Below are 19,546 nucleotides of genomic sequence, written 5' to 3'. Positions count from 1 at the left end.
TAAAAATCTTAACAAAATATTAGCAAGCTGTATTCTAACAATATGTTAAAAAGATTGTTCACAACAATCAAGGGGGATTTATTCCAGGGATGCAAAGATGACTTGATATCCACAAATCAATCAACATGATACACCACATTAATGCAACAAAGAATAAACATCATGATCATCTCAATAGATGCAGAAAAAACATTTGACAAAATCCAACATTGATGCATGATAACAACCCTCAACAAAATGGTTATACGGGGAACATACCTCAACATAATAAAAACCTTATATGACAAACCCACAACAAACATCATACTCAATGATGAAAAGCTCAAAGCTTTTCCTCTATAATTGGGAACAAGACAAGGATACCCAGCCTTGCCATTTCTATTCAACATAGTATTGGAAGTCCTGGCCACGGCAAGTAAAGCAAGGAAAAGAAATAAAAGGCGTCCAATTTGGAAAGTAATAAGTAAAATTGCCACTATTTGCAGATGACATGATACTATATATAGAAAACCCTAAGGCCTCAAAAAAAGCTATTAGAATTAATAAATAAATTCAATAAATTTTCAAGATACAAAACCAATACACAGAAACCTGTTGCATTTTTACATACTAATAATGAAGTAGCAGAAAGAGAAATTACAATTGCCATTTACAATTGCATTAAAAAGAATAAAATTCCTAGGAATAAATTTAACCAAGGAGGTGAAAGACCTACACTCTGAAAACTATGACATTGATGAAATAAATTGAAGACAACAGAATAAATGGGAAGATATCCCATGCTCATAGATTGGAAGAATTAATATTGTTAAAATGCCCATACTCAAAGCAATCTACAGATTCAAAGCAATCCCTATCAAAATACCAATGACATTCTTTCCAGAACTAGAACAAATAATCCTAAACTCTGTATGAAACCACAAAAGACCTTGAATAGCCAAAGCAATCTTGAGAAAGAAAAACGAAGCTGGACATATCGTGCTGTCAGATTTCAAACTATACTACAAAGCTATAGTAATCAAAACATTATGGTACTGGCACAAAAACAGACATATAGATCAATGGAACAGAATAGAAAGCCCAGAAATAAATCCACACTTACATGGCCAATCAGTCTATGACAAAAGGGGCAAGAATATACAATGGAGAAAATACAGTCTCCTTAATAAATAGTGTTGGGAAAACTGAACAGCAACACCCAAAAGAATGAAATTGGACTGTTTTCTTACACCATATCTAAAAATAAACTCAAAATAGACTAAAGACCTAAATGTGAGACCTGAAACCATAAAAACCCTAGAAGAAAACATAGGCAGTAAGCTCTTTGATGTTGGTGTCAGTGATATATTTTTTTGGATCTGTCTCCTCAGGCAAGGACAACACAAGCAAAAATTAAAAAATGAGACTAAATCAAATCAAAAAGCTTTTGCATAGTGAAGGAAACCATTAATAAAATGAAAAGGCAATGTACTGAATGAAAGAATATATTTGCAAATGATATATTTGATAAGGGGTTAACATCCAAACTATATATAGAACTCATCCAACTCAATATCAAAAAAAACAAACAGCCAATTAAAAAAATGGACAGAGGATTTTAATAGTTTTCCAAAGAAGACATCCAGATGGCCAACAGACACATGAAAAAAAGCTCAACATCACTCATCATCAAGGAAATGCAAATCAAAATCACGAGATAACACCTTACACATTGAAATGGCTATTATCTTTATTTTTAAAATTTTTTTTAAATTTTATTTTTCATTTTTTAAAATTTACATCCAAATTAGTTAGCATATAGTGCAACAATGATTTCAGTAGATTCCTTAGTGCCCCTTACCCATTTATCCCATCCGCCCTCCCACAACCCCTCCAGTACCCTAAGTTTGTTCTCCATATTTATGAGTCTCTTCTGTTTTGTCCCCCTCCCTGTTTTTATATTATTTTTGTTTCCCTTCCCTTATGTTCATCTGTTTTGTCTCTTAAAGCCCTCATATGAGTGAAGTCATATGATTTTTTACAATTTTTTAATGTTTATTTATTTTTAAAAAGGAGAGAGACAGAGCGTGAGCGGGGGAGGGGGAGGGGCAGAGAGAGAGGGAGACACAGAATCTGAGGCAGGCTCCAGGCTCTGAGTTGTCAGCACAGAGCCCGATGCAGGGCTTGAACTTACAGACTATGAGATCATGACCCGAGCCGAAGTCTGACACTTATCCGACTGAGGCACCCAGGTGCCCCTGAAATGGCTACTGATCAAAAAGACAAGAAACAAGTGCTGGTGAGGATGTGAAGAAAAGGGCACCCTTATGCAGTATTGATGGGAATGTAAATTGGTGCAGCTATTCTGGAAAATACTATGAAGGTTCTTCCAATAAGATTCAGCAATTCCATTTTTAGTTATTTATCTCAAGAAAACAAAGATACCAGGGTGCCTGGGTGGCTCAGTCGGTTAAGCGTCCGACTTCAGCTCAGGTCATGAACTTGCAGTTTGTGAGTTTGAGCCCCGCGTCGGGCTCTGTGGTGACAGCTCAGAGGCTGGAGCCTGCTTCTGATTCTGTGTCTCCCTCTCTGCCCCTCCCCCACTCACTCTCTGTCAAAAAATAATTAAACGTTAAAAAAAAATTAAAAAAAGAAAAGAAAGACACCAATTTGAAAAAATTATGTGCATTCCTATGTTCAGCACAGCATTCTTTACAATAGCCAAGATACAGAAGCAACCTAAATGTCCACTGACATATAGAAGGATAAAGAGGACGTGGTATATATACAGAAGGGAATATTAGCCATAAAAGGCAAAATCTTGCTGTCTGTGACAACACAGAAGACCTAGTGGGTATTATGCTAAGTGAAATAAATCAGAGAAAGACAAATACCATATGGTTTCCCTTCTATGTGGAATATAAAAAACAAAGCAAATGAACAAAACAGAAACACAATCACAGATACAGAGAACAAACTGGTGATTGCCAGAGAAGAAGGGGGTGGAAGGAGAGACAAAATTGGTGAAGAGGATTAAGAGGTACAGTCTTCCAGTTATAAAATAAATAAGACGTGGGGATGTAATGTACAGCATGGGGAATGTAGTCAATGATATCTTAACAACTTTGTATAGTGACAGATGGAACCAGACTTATTGTGGTGACCATTGCATAATGTATATAAATATTGAATCACTAGAGGCGCCTGGGTGGCTCAGTCGGTTAAGTGTCTGGCTTCGGCTCAGGTCATGATCTCGCGGTTCACGAGCTCAAACCCCCCGCCCCGCAATCAGGCTCTGCGCTATCAGTGTAGAGTCTGCTTTGGATTCCCTGTCCCTATCTCTCTGCCTCTTCCCAGCTCACACACTCTCTCTTTCTCTTAAAAATAAATAAACATTAAAAATAAATAAATAAAGGGCACCTGGGTGACTCAGTTGGTTGAGCTCTGACTTCAGCTCAGGTCATGATCTCCAGTTCATGAGTTCAAGTCCCACATCCACTCAATACTGTCAGCGTAGAGCCCACTTTGGATCCTCCGTCCTCCTCTCTCTCTGCTCCTCCTCTGCTTGCACTCTCTAAAAAACAAATAAACATTAAAAGTAAATAAACAAATACATATATACATACACACAAACTTAAATAAATAAATAAATAAATATTGAATCACCATGTTGTATACCTGGAACTAATGTTGCAAGTCAATTATTCTTCAATTTTGAAAAAAAGTGTTACAAAATAGTTTTGGTGAAGAGGTGAGAATGGAACATAGATGGGAATGAGTTGAGGAATGAACATACATTCAAAAAACAGGAGTGCATGGGAAGTGAGACATTGAAATGGTGTGTATAGACAATTCTTTAAGTTGTGTTTTGTTTTGGAGAGGAAGGTGGCAATGAGTTCAGTCTGAGGCAAGTTGAATCCAAAGTACCTTTAAGGCATCCAGATAAAGGGTGTCCAGTTAGGGCAAAGATGTACAGGTCTGGAGATAAGGAGGAAATTCTGGCTGTAGCTACAGATTTGTTTGTCAACCCATTCAACAGGTAATTTTTGAAGCTAGAGGGACTGATGAAACTGGAAGGAAGAGGGTTAAGGTGGTGCATGAAGCTACAAATAATTTGGTCAGGAGCAGGTCGGAAATTGAGGAAATTCCTGGCTGGTGGCCTAATAGGTAGTTAGCTTGGTTCTATTTTAAGAGACAAAAAGCTGGTACATGGAAGACGGATAGGAAGACATCTTGAAGACCTCACAGACCAAGGAATCCTATGGTCAAAGAAGTCTAAATGGGCACTAATTGTTGACATTTTATCATCTGGAAATGGTATGAACAAAGGCCATCCACTCTAGCAAGGTACTGAATTAACCACTCCAATTTCGAAAGCAAATGTACATTCTGACACCATTTATTCAAAAGCAAATTTACATTCTAACACCGTTTATGTAAAATTAAAAACAGACATCTATGTTGCATAATGTTTATGGATATACACTATGTAGTGAAAGTACAAAAACATAAATACGACACACCCTCACCAACTGCCAACTTTAGAACAATGGTTCCCAATGGGGAAGACAGAAGAGGCATGGGACGGGAAGTGTTGGCTGTTTCTGCAATGTTTTAATTTTTTTTTAAGGATTGAAGGTAAAAATGGCAAAAAATGAATATTAACTCTGACTCATGGCTGCATAAGGTGTTCATTGTAATGGTCCCAACTTCAGTGGGTTTTTATGAAGAATGAGTTAATTCATGGAAGGTATTTTGAATAGGACTGATTCCTTACTGCACTCAAATAGGAAGTATTAGAATCAGCTATTGTTGGGGCACCTGGGTGGCTCGGTCTGTTAAGCGTCTGCCTTTGGCTCAGGTCATGATCTCACAGTTCATGAGTTCAAGCTCCGTGTCTGGCTCTGCACTGATTATGTAGCCTGCTTGGGACTCCCTCTCTCCCTGTCTCTGCCCCTCCCCTGCTTTTGCTGTCTCTCAAAATAAGTAAATAAACTTAAAAAAAAAAAGGGAAAATCAACTAGCTAGGCAGTGGACCTATCAGAACTTCTAGCTGGGTTTCCCTTGAACTTCTTTTTTTAAATTTTTTTAATGTTAATTATTTTTGAGAGAGAGAGACAGAGTGTGAGCAGGGGAAGGGCAGAGAGAGAGAACACAAAGCAGGCTCCAGGCTCCAAGCTGTCAGCACGGAACCCCACACGGGGCTTGAACTCACGAACCAAGAGACCATGACGTGAGCTGAAGTTGGATGCTTAACCAATTGAGCCACCCAGGCACCCCTCTCTTGAACTTCTTAGTATATTAAATTTAAATTCAGACTACCACAGCCTGTAGGGGCATCTCTGCCAGTTTAGAAGATTGGTAATCGCAGGAACTTCCCTTCTATGGCCGAGGACTAGAAGTGTCTTATTAACGAGCCCAGCACAGACAGACTTGCAGCCGGAAGGGATGAGTGCATCCTCCAGCAGGTTATCTGCCAACATCTGTTGACTGGCTCACAGAGCCGCCCAAGTTGGCAGGTCCCTTAAAGATTCTCTAATCTTTCTATCTTTAGGGATTCAAAAACTAGGGTCCCGAGAGGGGACAGGACTTGTCTAACATTGACCACTCAGTGGCAGGGAACAGAACAAGGGGTTCCCAACTTTTCTGTACAGTCTACATGCTTTTTTCCAGAGATCACTCTGCCTTCCTGGCCCTTCCAACCTGGGAAACAAGGTTAGCTGGGATGCAGCTCCCTTCAAAAACAATTCATCTCTTCCATGGAATCCCCCCTTGGTGCAGAGAGGTAATGCGAGCCTGTGATGGCCCTGTTCTTACAGCACACACCGCTGACATTACCGAATGGCAGGCCCGGCTGCCAGGGACGCCAGCTGGAAACTTGGATGGATGGAGAATGATTCTAATGTGTGGCCGGGTGCCAGAGTCTTCAGTTCTAGAATGATCAAATCAAGCATTGAAAGGCTACCCACAATGCATACGGAGGTGAAGACCGTTGCAAGAGGTGGGGGTGGGGGCAATGACAAGCCAGAGAGCCCCCATCAAGGCCCAAGAGCAATGAAGGCTGGCTGGGACATAAGGCTGGAGGGGAGAGGAATTGCTAAGGAGACCGGAGAGGAGCGCTAGGAAGCTGCTGAAAGAATATGATGGGGGATAAGGGAGGGAGTAGGTGGCGACTAGAGAGAGTGAGCTACGCCAGGAGGTTATTTAATTATTCCAAATTCACCTTTCCTCAGAAAGGATTTCAGTCGGTTTGAAAGGACACACAAGGTAGGCCAGGGCAGCATAAATTAAAGATAGAAAAACAAGGGTGGGCAGAAAGCGGAGCCAAGAATAAGGGTAGAAATATATACCATCCTTTCTCTCTCCCGGCCATTTTGGCGGTTGCTTCTGGTTGGGTCCGCCCCGCACCTAAGGCAGGAAGATGGTGGCCGCAAAGAAGACGAAAAAGTCGCTGGAGTCCATCAACTCTAGGCTCCAACTCGTTATGAAAAGTGGGAAGTACGTGTTGGGGTACAAGCAGACTCTGAAAATGATCAGACATGGCAAAGCGAAACTGGTCATCCTCGCCAACAACTGCCCAGCCTTGAGGAAATCTGAAATAGAATACTATGCCATGTTGGCCAAAACTGGTGTCCATCACTACAGCGGCAATAATATTGAATTGGGCACAGCGTGTGGGAAATACTACAGAGTGTGCACCCTGGCTATTATTGATCCAGGTGATTCTGATATCATTCGAAGCATGCCAGAACAGACTGGGGAAAAGTAAATCACGTAAAATTTTTCGTTAATAAAATTGGCTAGAGCTTGTTTAAAAAAAAAAAAAAAAAAAAGAAATATATACCATAAAAGCCTCTGCTCCCGCGAGGGGTGGGCCCAAAAGCTGGCTATAAGCTTTCTAGCAGCCAACAGGAAAGGGGAAACCTTGTTGTTGCACAATTCACAATGTCCAGGAGATAAAAACAAACTCATTGCTTAGAAGGGCGGCTGTTGTTAGTACCCAGATCAGACAGGAATTCCTCTTGGGGGTCCTCAGACAGGATGCTGTGGGATACAATGAACGACATCCTTGACAACATCCTTACAATAGCGGTAGCAACGAGTTTCAAAGGGCTGTTTTTCATAAGGACCCTCAGGATCCACTGCCTGTATCCCACTGCAGCCAGGCAATTAGAAGCTAAAAATAGCATGTGAAGGTGCAGAACAGTACATCTAGTATGTTCACACTGGTGGGAAAAAAGAGGGTTATATATAGGCATACATATGCATAGAACTCTTCTGGAAGGGATAAATTGGTAACAGCGGTTGCCTCTAGGGAGAGGAAGTGGAGGACTGTGGACTGTGATGGGGAGAGATTTCCTTTTCGTCCTATACCATTTTGTACCGTCCGGATTTTTGTTAACCATGTCTTATCCTTTCAATAAAATTTAGTTACTATTTTAGTTCCTAAAATAAAAATGACATTCAGCAGGCAGAGGGTCATCTGCATTTTATCTCAGAGCCACAGCCAGGCTGAGGATGCCCGAAAGTTCTTGATGTTTCAGGAGAGAAGGAAAGTAATGTTTATTGAGCAACTCCTGGGTGCCCAGGGCTTTCATTTCCATTAGCTCATTTAATCCACACAATAATCCTGGGTGAGAAATCTACCTCATGGACAATCAACTCTGTTTCCTTGGAGAGGACACAGGAGTTAAACTGCTTATTTTTCTTCCTGCTATTGATTTGTAGGAGAGATGAAAAACAAAACAAAACTGGGGAGAAAACAGCGCTATGGGGAATTTAAGATAGCTGTTGCACAGGACACACTTACACTGTAAGATTATTCATTGTTTACCTGAAATTCAAACTGAGCTGGGCGTCCAGAATTTTTTTTTAACTTTTACAAAATTGACATATAATTGACCTCTAACATTCTGCTGGTTTCAGTTGCACAACATAATGGTTCAATACATGTTGTGTACTGCAAAAATGGTCACCAGCATAAGTCTAGTTAATATCAATGTGGTATATTCTTCCATGTTTAAAAGAATTTTTAGATTTTTTAAAGTAAATATATTTTAAAGTAAAAGTATTTTCATGTTTTTTAAATCCACTATGCCAATCTAAGGCTTTTCATTGGTGTATTTCAACACTATACACCAAATGTAATTATTTGCTAGATATGCTGGAGAGCAAGACCACAATTTTATTGTTCTTTTCCTGCTTGTTCTGTTTTTGTTGTTGTTTCTTTTCCCTAACTTCCCGTGTGCTGCCTTTACCATTTTTAGGATTCTATTTTCATTACAGGCATATGTCAGAGATATTGTGTGTTCAGTTCCAGACCATTGCAAATTAAGCAAACATCACAATAAAGCGAGTCAAATGAATTTTTTGGTTTCCCAGTGCATATAAAAGTTATGTTTACAATATATTGTAGTCTATTAAGTGTGAAATAGCATTATGTCTAAAAAAAGCACATACCTTAATTTAAAAATATTTTATTGCTAAAAGATACTAACCATCACCTGAGCTTTCAGTGAGTCATAATCACTGATTACAAACCATCGTAGCATATAATAACAATGAAAAAGTTTGAAATATTGCAAGAATTACCAAAATATGCCACACAGACATGAAATGGCCAAATTGCTGTTGGAAAAATGGCTCCAATACACTTGCTCCATGTAGAGTTTCCACAAACCTTCGATATCTGCAAAGCACAATGAAATGAAGTATGCCTGTGTCTTTAGTGCTTTGGGGTGCGTGTCTTTGTATAACTTTTTTGTGATTGCTCTAGGCATTATATAAAATATACATCAGGTACCTGTGTGGCTCAGTCAGTTGAGCGTCTGACTTTGGCTCAGGTCATCATCTTGCAGTCCATGGGTTCAAGCTCCTCATCAGGCTCTGTGCTGACAGCTCAGAGCCTGGAGCCTGCTTCGGATTCTGTGTCTCCCTCTCTCTCTGTCCCTCCCCCACTCACACTCTGTCTCTCTCTGTCTCTCAAAAATAAACATTAAAATTTTTCTCAAAAAATAAAAATAAAAAATAAAATAAAATATACGTAATTTATCACAGCCTACTGGTGTTGACATTTTATCATTTTGAGTGAAGCCTGGAAACCTTATCTCCCTTTTATGTCCCTTTACCCTCTCCCATTCATAATTGTCTTTTACCCTATTCCTTAATTTTTTTCTAGCTCTATTGAAGTATAATTGACAAGCATATAATTGTCTTAAATATTCTACATACATTGAGAACCACATCAGGCAGGATTGTAAGTTTTGCTTCAACCATCAAACATAATTTAGAAAACTCAAGAGAAGTATTTCTATAGTATTTACCCATATTTTGGCTTACTGAGTTCTTTCCTCTTTCATGATGTTCCAAGATTCTATTCCTTCTTTTGTCAATTCAGAGTAGGTCTGCTGATGACACACTGTCCTTCGTTTTCCTTTATCTAAGAATGCCTTGATTCTTTCCCTTTGTTCCTGAAGGGTATTTTCATTAGATTCTGGGTTGACAGTTTTCTGTCAGCACTTCCTTCTGATGAGAAGGAAGTTTCTGATGGGAAATCTGCTATCATTTGAATTTCCATTTCCCTATAGGTAAGGTATCATTTCTCTTTCCCTACTTTTGGGATTTTCTTCTTTGTCTTTGGTTTTTAAATTTTTTTTAATATTTATTTATTTTTGAGAGAGAGAGAGAGAGAGAGTATGTGCAAGACAGAGGAGGGGCAGAGAGAGGGGGACAGAGGATCCAGAGTGGGATCCAGAGGATCCAGAGGGCTGACAGCAGAGAGCCTGATGTGGGGCTCAAAACCACAAATCGCGAGATCATGACCTGAGCTGAAGTCGGACACTTAACCAACTGAGCCAACCAGGCGCCCCTTTTGTCTTTGGTTTTTAGAAGTGTGACCATGATGTGTTTCAGTGTGGATTATATTTGATTTTATCCTGTTTGGGGCTCACTCAGCTTGTTCAATCTGTTGGTTTATGTCTTTTGCCAAATTTAGGAAGTTTTCAACCATTATTTCTTCTTGTACCTTTGTAGCCCCATCCTCTTTCTCCTCTCCTTCTCGAACTCTGATGTCATGAATGTTAGGTTTTTTTAATGTTTACTTATTTTTGAGAAAGAGAGAGAGAGCGCACGCAGGGGAGGGACAGAGAGACAGAGGGAGACACAGAATCCGAAGTAGGTTCCAGGCTCTGAGCTGTCAGCACAGAGCCCGACGTGGGGCTCGAACTCACGAGCTGTGAGATCATGACCCGACTCAAAGTCAGACGTTTAACCGACTGAGCCACCCAGGCCCCCCTGTTAGATTTTTTTTATAGTCATACAAAGTCCCCAAGTTTCTGTTGTTTCTTTTTCCTTCAAATCTATTTTCTCTCTGGTGTTCAGAATGAGTCATGCCTGTTGTATCTTCGAGTTCACTACCTGACACTTTCCTCTGGCCCCTCTGTTGTGCTGTTGAGTCTAGCCATTGTTGTTTTTTTTTTCTTCAACTCTAAAATCTCCAGTTGTCCCTTTATATCTCTATTTCTTTCCTGAGCCTATTAATTTTTAGTAGTTTCAAGCATGTTCATATTTGCTCATTGAAGCATTTTTATGATGGCTGCTTTAAGATCTTTGTCAGATAATTCTAACATCTCTGTCATCATGGTGTTGGCACCTATTGATTGCCTTTCTTCAGTGAGGCTGAGATCCTCCTGGTTCTTGGAAATCCGAGTCATTTGTTACTGCAACTTGGACATTTGGGGTATAATGAGACTCTGGGTCTTATTTAAAGCTTCTATTTCAGCAAGCTTCCTCGGACACCATGCTGGTGAGGGAAGAAAGACATGGTCTCATGATAAGCCAGGAGAGATAGAAGTCCAGGGTTCCCATTGGGGTTCCAGTGACACCCAGAGGCTGAACAGGAATGAGAGTTCAGGATGCCTGGTAGGCCCCCACTTTGAGGGGCGGGAGTGCCCCCACTGGCACTATGGGGTGAGGGGTCTTGTTATGGTCAGGTGGCAAAAGCGAAAACCCCAGGCCCATGCTAGGCATTTTCTGAAACCACCCTTGTGAGACCTTGGGGACACCTCCTTACAGCCTAGTGAGTGTGGAAATCTTGGCTTCCCACTGGACCTTTGCTGGCCTGGGGCAGATAGAGCTGTGGTCTCTGGTTGCCCTGGCACAGTGAAAGTCTGTAAGTTTTCTGTCTTGTTAGGCTGTCTCATTCCTGTTCCTTTGCCTAGAAAGAGCTGGATTTTGTTAAGGCTTCTTTTGTCAGTGCCCATTGACATTTCTGGATTGCCCGTTGCTCCAGTGCCCAGTCTAGGATATACAGGGCAAGAAAATCCAGGAAACTTACCACTATGCTGTTTCTCAGGTTGTTGGGACCCTAGCTCCTCTGCCGTCCTCTCTCCATCTTTCAGAGGCTTATTTTTTAAAGTACATAATGTCCTGTATTTGACATCCTGTATTTTTATTTTCTAAATCTGGAGACCCTACCCAGGATCCCTATTACTGGTTGAGGCAAGACAATGTGGGAATTTTGAATGAATTTTCAACCACAAGGGGAGGAACAATAAGGTTTTCTCAACCCTTACTTATAAAAGTCTTTTTTTTTTTTGAGAGAGAGAGAGAGAGAGAGAGAGAGAAGAGAATTCAGCTGAACAGCCAATTTTCTTGCACATTTCTGTTAACCAAAGTTTTACTGTGCTTCTAGAACCTTGGCCAAATTCTTTCCCATATATTTGCCAGTGACATTGAGTTTGTGCTAATGAGGCCCTCTGCTGTCTGCAGAGAGAAGGGCAATGCCATAAATCTAGAGATTTCTCTGCAGTGGAACAAGGTGGGTAGGGAGTTCATAAATTACATTCAATTATTAGCGTAGCCGATCCCCACACTTTGGGGAGCTAGAATGCTTTAGCTCTGTTTAACTTCCACATACTCTCTCTTTCTCTCCTCACAGAAATGTGTAGTGACACAGTTTAAAAATGGAGGTTATGTCAAAATGCATTTTGGACATTTAGTGACAAACTCTCCCCTTCATGTACAAAGTGAGGTACTGGAAGCCATCTTGGGGCTTCACCAAGGCAGGCCTGGGCATGGCAGCGCACACCGTTTGCCACAGAGAGGAAGAGACTCACAGAGGCTAGGCTGGGATATGGAGTTGTGGTAGCCTTGAAACTTCCAGGGCCTTTGCCAGACTAAGAGGGAAGTCAAATAGTGTTAGAGCTAAGGAGGCAGGCAGACCTTAATCTACAGAAACAGGCTGGCTTTCCCTTCAGCATTGCTTTCTACTCCATCCAGATCTTTGCTGATGGAGCCCTGAGTAGGGGCATGAAGGGAGGCAGTGGGAGTTGACCTTGTTGTTGAGCGGGGAAGGAAGTCTGTCAAAAGGGAGCATGTTGCATATTCTCAGGAGGCCCCGAGAAGGATGCCACATCATGGCTACTCTCCCCATTGAAGCTTTTCCCTCCCTCCAGCCCATGGGAACAAAGTTACAGATGGTACTTGACTCTTTATCATCCCCTGCAGGGAGGAAGGAGAATTCCTGCTTGCTGAATGCCAGCAACTATATCAGGTACTTGACATAACTTAGATCACTCAATATTCACCGCAGCCCTAATACTAATAATGGTAATACTTACCAGTGATTGAGGATGGGCTTATGGGTCAAGCACTGTTCTAAGCACTTCACATAAGTTGTTGCATTTAATCCTCACACCACCACCAAAAAGTCTGCACTGTTATTGCCCTTTTCTTCACCACACAGCTGAGGAGTGGTAGAGAGAGGATTTGAACTCAGGTGCTAAGCCCATGCTCTTAGTACACTGAACTTCTGGTTAATAATGGAACTCAAATTTGAACCCCTGTCTGTGAAGAACTTTCAAACCTACGGGTCTGGCAAGGAAGTCACATTGATAAAAGCTGGGTGCCAAAACCCACGGGCTTATACACAAGAGGGCATGTGCACATGCACACATGAACACGCATGCACACATGAACACGCATGCACGCACTGGAGAGCCTTTAAGCCAGTCAGAGTGAGTCTCCAGCTGTTGATGCCCTTCTGCCAGGCCAGCCAGGTAAGAGCCACAGAGGTAGTAGCTACTGTAGTGTGGACAGTAGTGACTGAAAGGGGTGCTGGTCATGTTCTGGTTTTTGATCCAGTTGCTAGGTGTGTTCAGTTTGTGATAATTTAGTGAGCTGTGCCCTTCCCTATGTGTTTATATGACAACAAGTTTTGGTTTCTTCAAAGACATACGAATTTCTAGAAAGATCAAGTGGACTTACTTTTGCCTATTCCTTCTGAATACCTGAGCTGAAAACTCTGGACATTATATATAAAACAACCATGGAAGACTCTGAAAGAGGGAGAGAAGGCAGAGCAGCTAGGGGGTTCTGACTCAAGGAACAACATGATCGGGAGTTTCCTGGGTTTTCTTTTTTGCCTCATATGTTCCAGACTTGGAGCTGAAGAAGCTGATAACTGGGAAACACCAATAGGTGCAGGCAGAAGAACCCTGGCAAAAGTCATCTCTCTTTAGGAAAAAGGCAGCCTAAGAAAACAGAAAATTTTAGATCTTGATCTCTCTACTGTAGCCAAACAGCACAGGAAAAACTGTGGCCCCACCCTTGCCAACAAAGGACACATGGAGAGCAGAGACTTCGACTTCAGGCTATAATGAGCACCCCAAGCCCTTGCCTGCACCCCCTGTCAAGAGGGTTCAGAGGAGGCTGAGTAGAGAGGCAGGACTTTCATCTGGCTGAATGATAATGAGATTCCCTCTTCCTGGGGTATCAGTGGAGACCACGTGGGGACCCCGGACTTCCATTCCCACTAGGCTGTAATGACTATCCTTCCTGGCTGGGTAGTGTCAGATCAAGTGGAGAGTTTAAGATTTTCTTAATCTTAAACTGTGAAGGAGTGAAGGAGACCACACTCCTCCAACCGTGTGGTGTCATGAGAGGTCATGGGGAGTGGGGGGAGGAGTTCACAAGAGGTCATAGGGAGTGGGGGAAGCAGTTACAAGGAACTCCTACCCTTCCTGGCCAGGAGGTATCAGCAGAGACCTAGTGGAAGCCGGAAGTCCCAATCCAGCAGTAACTTGGAGGGTCCCTACTTGGTCTTATCAACAGAGGCTGAGTGGGACCTGTACTTCAAACCCCAACGGTGATGCCGATTCCCCCTTCCAGCGCTGGAGCAGTGTCAGAGGGAGCCAGCTAAAATAGAGAGCTTTGAAAGGTTGGATCAGACACTTCAGCAAAGAGGATATAAGGATAACAAATAAGCACACAAAAAGATGTTCAACATCATGAGCCACTAGGGAAATGAAAACGAAAACCACAGTGAGACATCACTACATACCTATCAGAATAGCTAAAATTTAAAAAAAGAATAGTGACAACACTGAATGCTGGTGAGGATGCAGAGAAACTTTTGTTTTCTTGCAGAAAACTGACCTTTGTGCTCTGGAGACACAATATAACACAAAGACGGAGTTTGGGGATAAAGAGGAACAATAGTTTTATTACTTTGCCAGGCAACGAGTCTGCAGAAGGCCGATGCCTTCAAAACTGTAGACTCACCTGGGGTGGGGGAAGAAGCTGAGGGGTTTTATAGGAAAATACAGGATCTGGGCGGTTTTCATAGGAATCTGATACGTGCTGTTGTGCTGCCAGCTACGTTCATCATGTCTTCGAGGTAGTCTCACGACTAGACTAGCGCAGGTGCCGGCCATCCCAGTCTCATTACTAAGTATACATTGAGGTCAGGGAGATGTCAATATCCATATCAAGCTCCTGAAACAAAGGATTCTACAGAAAAAGAAGTGAAGAGGAGAGGAGAGGCTTCAAGAATGAGGAGGAGAAAAACTTGTTCAGTTCAATGTCAAGCCTTGCTGAAGCGCTCATGTATCCATCTTAATTTCCATTCATCTTTACGTTTCTGTAGAGGTTTCGAAGCCAGACCACTCACACATTGATGGCAGGAATGTGAAATGGTCCAACCACTCTGGAAACCAGTTTGGCAGTGTCTTAAAAAAACAAACAAACAACTTAATGTGCCACTACCATATGACTCAGCCACTGCATTTCTGGGCATTTATCCTACAGAATTAAAAACTTAGGCTCACACAAAACCAGTACATGAGTGTCAATGATGGTTTTATTCTCCATAGCCAAAACTCGGAAACACAAATACCCTTCAATGGATAAATGGTTGAACAAACTGGTACATGTATACCATGGAATTCTACTTGGCACTAAAAAAGAACAAACTATTGAAATGCAACTTGGGTGAATCTCCAGAGAATCAGGTTGAGTTTAAAGAAAAAGCCAAAAGATTACATGTTGTATGATTCTATTTATACAACATTCTTGAAATGATGAAAAGATGTTGGAAATGGAGCATAGATGAGTTAATTGCCAGGGATTAATGAGGGTGCTGGTGTTCAAGGGAAGTGGCTATGGCTCTTCAAGGCAATGAAGGGCTCCTTGTGGTGATGAATCGTGCTGTTTATATCTTGTTTGTATCAGTGAATCACTTCCAGTTTGTATGTTATACTACAGTTCTGCAAGATGTTACCTACATTAGGACAAATTGGGTGAAGGGCGTGTGGTATCTCTATTATTTTTCATAACTACATGTGGATCTACAATTATCTCAAAATATTTTGATATTTAATAAAGCATAGGGAGTCTGTTCACATGGACACAGGGCTCTGAAGCCCTTGTCCCCCTTTAGATGAGCCTCTGATTGCTATTCCCTATCTGGGTTGCTGATGTAGGCTGCCAAGACTGGCCTTGGACCTGTTAAAACGGTTACTGTAGATCTTCTTTAGTTAATCTGCTACTGCTGCTCTTGCTTCACTTTTGCATGCCTCTTGAATATACTGAAATAATCGCCATTGTGATGAAGTGACATATTATGAGTGAAGGCTTTTCACAGGCATGTTTCCCAAATTGTCTGTAATGCTGCCCTAGGCTGTCTATAATTTTCAACAGACCTCCACTAGTTTCTTTTAGAACCTTCTGTTGGCTTCTATTTATTTTCCTCCTTTAAGTAACCTATAGCCCAGATTTTTATCTTGTACATTTAAAACCCTTTTTACCTTTCTCCATTGTTCTCCCACCTTTCTTTTGGTTCCATAACCTCCCCTACTTCTCCTTGTCCTTTGGATTCACACACCCAGAGTACTCAAGGCTGGTCTCCAGCCCCACTGCTTCATGACTGTCTGGAGATGGCATCTGGGCAAAAATGTATTGATGGCCACTTCTCTGCTGGCTGCCATGGCTGCCCGTTGAATCCTCCTGGTGAGGTGCCCCAGGTACCTTAAACTGAGCAATTCCACAACAAGACTTCAGCATCATCCCCATAGTCCACAGTACCAGCGACCACCGTGCACTCAGCCAGAAGAATGGAAGTTGTCCTGGACTCCTTCTCTCTCAATCACGAAATTAAAACAAAATGTCACCCAGTTCTGTGGCACTTTCCTCCTGGATCTACTGTAAATTGGTCTTCTCTCCACCAGCACTTCTGTCACCTTGGCTGCCCTCATCCTCCCCTCGGACAACTGCACGGCTTCCTACCTGCGTTTCCTCTTTCACGCTTGCCACCCACCCCCCATCCACTCTTCACCTCACTGCCATTCTGTTTTAACTGAGTGACTCTGATCCAGTCAGCACCCTGCTGAAACCCCTGGGTGGCTCCTCTTTGCTCCCAGGATAAAGTTCAAACACTTTAGCATGTCTTACAAGTAGGGTTACCATATTATAGGCTTGCATTGTTATCCAAACCAGGGCACTTTTGAGAGTGAAAGGGGGTGCTATCAATAAATACACCGGGACCATAGGTGTGTGGTTGCTCTACTTATAAGATCCTTCCTGGGAGCACCTGGGTGGCTCAGTGGTTTAATCATCTGACTCTTGATCTTGACTCATGGTTCATGAGGTGGCACCCCATGTCGGGCTCTGTGCTGACTGCTTGGAGACTGCCTGGGATTCTCTCTCTCTTTCTCTGCCCCTCCACTGCTCACATGGTCTCTTTCTCTCTCAAAATAAATAAACTTAAAAAAAAATCCTTTGTGGTCTGGTCTCACCAGCCCCATCCCTGGTCACAGCTCCCCATACTACTCTCAAACACACACGTGTGCACGCACATACACACCTGCCACATTCTTTTGGGTGCCCAGGTAACCACATGCTATTCTGTCTGCCTGAAACATCCTTCTCCCCATTCCCCCTTTGGCCAATTTCTAATCAACTGCTTCAAAAGTCAAAATAATTTTCTCCAGGATGTCTTCCTGACTCCCAACACTGACTGAGTTGCTCACCTCTTGTGCTCCCATTGAACCTTGCTCTTGCCTCATCGTTGCCCTTATCACACCAATGCTCTGTTTCCCTCCCTAGACCATAATGCCTCCAGGTGGGGGACCTTGTCAGATTCTGTGTTCCTAGCATCTGGCACAGCGCTTGGTTCATGAAAAGACACGGAGCTATGTACTTACACTTTGTGCAACTTGTGTGCTGAATGAATTTGGCACCGTGTTGTCCCCTGGCTGCTGGGGACATTAAGTGGAAGAGGGGACCTGGAGGACCAGTAGGGGCTTAGGAGTCTCAAGCCCTGAGCCATTTTTCCCAAGTGTCCGTTCTCTCCAGCCTCTGCTTGGCTCCCCCTAGTGGCAGTTTGTCACTGTGACAGGGCCTGAAGGCCAGGTGATAGCTGCAGGAAAGGGACCGGAGAAGGCAGTGTCCTCGAGCCAGGCTTCAACCTCTACTGGGTGGCCCTCTCCTCATGGTGCTCCTCCCCTGCCTGGCTGTAGCCCCTGCAGCACCACAGAGTCCCCATCCACCTTGTCACCGGAGGCCCTACCCCAAGAACTTGGAAGGTGAGGAGTAAAGTTGGGTAGTGTGACTCCAGGCTGATTTCCATGACAGAGGCAGAAAAACTCTGCTCCGTGTGTTGCCCAGGCAAAATGGATTGGTCAAGCCTGGGTGCCCTCTTTTGTCTTATATTCAAAGCCTGGATCAGAACCACAAGATGTGAGTGGGTTCATGGCAACTATATGGATGAAACAACTAGAGCCAACTGTAGCAGTGAACGGACACGCAGAGTATGGCAGTGGAGACTTGGAAAATAAAAGACACGAGCCAGTTGAAAACACAAAGCTAGGTGGAGGGAAATGAGATTAAGGCCTATTGCCACACTGCACGGTTTGATTTTGCTTTCAAATCAGCTTTCCCCTCCCCCTCTTTGTAATTTTATAGTTGGTAGCTGAGCTACTGGAGGCCTATCTTGGGGGAAAAGAGCTCAGGAAAGGGAAAGATGGAGAAGAGTCTCACTCTGGTGGCTTAGGGCATGGGCAGGGACAGTAGGCTGTCACCAAGGGGCATACAATAGGCCAGAAACAAAGAGGATCACACCCACATGGACTGAAGCTGCAGCAAGGAGCCAGCCAGGTTTCAGGGTCTCTGGGGCTGGGGAGGTGAGCAAGGGCTGGGCTGGAGAGAGCTACCCTGCCCCTTTGTCTCTTCTTCCCCTTCATTCTGTGAATGAAAAACCAAGGGAACATCCTCCAAAAGAACAGCAGGCCTAAGAAGCTTCATGGCAAGACTACTTAGCAACATCAAAGGCTGAGGTGCCTGGCTGCTTCAGTCAGAGCGTATGACTCGGTCTCGGGGTCATGAGTTTGAGCCCCACATCGGGTGTATAGCTCACTTGAAAAAAAAAAAAGTAACATCGGTGGCTAAGGGCATCCGGGCCTTCCCAGGAAGGAGAGAGAGGCAGCGAGGGGATGGTGGTTGGGAAGGAGTGTCTTCTTTCTCGTAGCCCCTTGTGCTTAGACAGAAGAGTGGTCTCAAGAAGGGCAGGGTGGGGGGAATCTGTCCAGCCCCACAAGCCCTTTCCCTTGGCGATCTTCAGGGCCATGGAGAGAACTAGACAATCATTACCACAGGCTGTCCAGGTCTGAATATGCCTGTCATTCTCTTAGCTCCCCTACAGTTGTAAATAACTATGCTGTGAAACATGGGACTTAGAGGAAACGGTTTTATCGAAGAGTTTATGGAGCACCAAATTTTATCCATCAGGATTCAGGACAGAATTTGCTTTCTTCTTCAACAAGGAGTCTCAGACTAGTAGAAAAAAGATCTTCAAGAGAGAAGCAGACCTTGAAACATGGCAGGAATAAAGCACAAGGGGTGGGGGAGTCTAGCTGTAGCATTCTTGCCTTTAAACCATGACCTGACAGGAGCCACCTGTTCCGAGCAGCTGTGCCGAGGGGCCAATGACTGGTGTGTGTGTGCGGGAGGGTAGAGATATCATGGTGTATTCTTTGGGATAATCACTTGTAAAAGGATGAGCCGGTAAGAACAGCCTTCAGGGGGAGCCAGCAGTTGGCAAAAGGCAGCAAATGACTAACAGGCACAAGGTCAATCCTTGGCCTGAAAATGAGGTGTGAATTGACTTCCAGTATGTTCCTGCCCCCATGGTTGTGTTAACTCTAATCCTCTACTCCCACTGGCAGCCATTGAGCAGGCAGTAATGTATGACTGGCGACCCCAGTTATGTGATGGGGGAGGGGTGCTCTGGCAT

General features: G+C 43.1%; 1 protein-coding gene across 1 annotated transcript; it reads left to right on the top strand.

Annotated features, from left to right (window-relative positions):
* The first annotated feature begins 6,329 nt into the window (after window positions 1-6,329).
* On the top strand, window positions 6,330-6,810 carry LOC131503243 (large ribosomal subunit protein eL30). The gene has a single exon (XM_058714859.1). It carries the CDS (start codon window positions 6,401-6,403, stop codon window positions 6,746-6,748), a length of 348 nt encoding a protein of 115 aa, XP_058570842.1. The 5' UTR covers window positions 6,330-6,400; the 3' UTR covers window positions 6,749-6,810.
* The last annotated feature ends 12,736 nt before the right edge of the window (window positions 6,811-19,546 follow it).

Source organism: Neofelis nebulosa, chromosome X (assembly GCF_028018385.1).
Source record: "Neofelis nebulosa isolate mNeoNeb1 chromosome X, mNeoNeb1.pri, whole genome shotgun sequence".
NCBI classification, from domain to species: domain Eukaryota; kingdom Metazoa; phylum Chordata; class Mammalia; order Carnivora; family Felidae; genus Neofelis; species Neofelis nebulosa.
Note: the sequence above shows the minus strand (reverse complement) of the source record. Positions and strands in the feature narration are given on the sequence as shown.

Coding starts and splice junctions, on each gene's coding strand:
- LOC131503243 (XM_058714859.1), top strand. CDS start 6,401: ATGGTGGCCGCAAAGAAGACGAAAAAGTCGCTGGAGTCCATCAACTCT.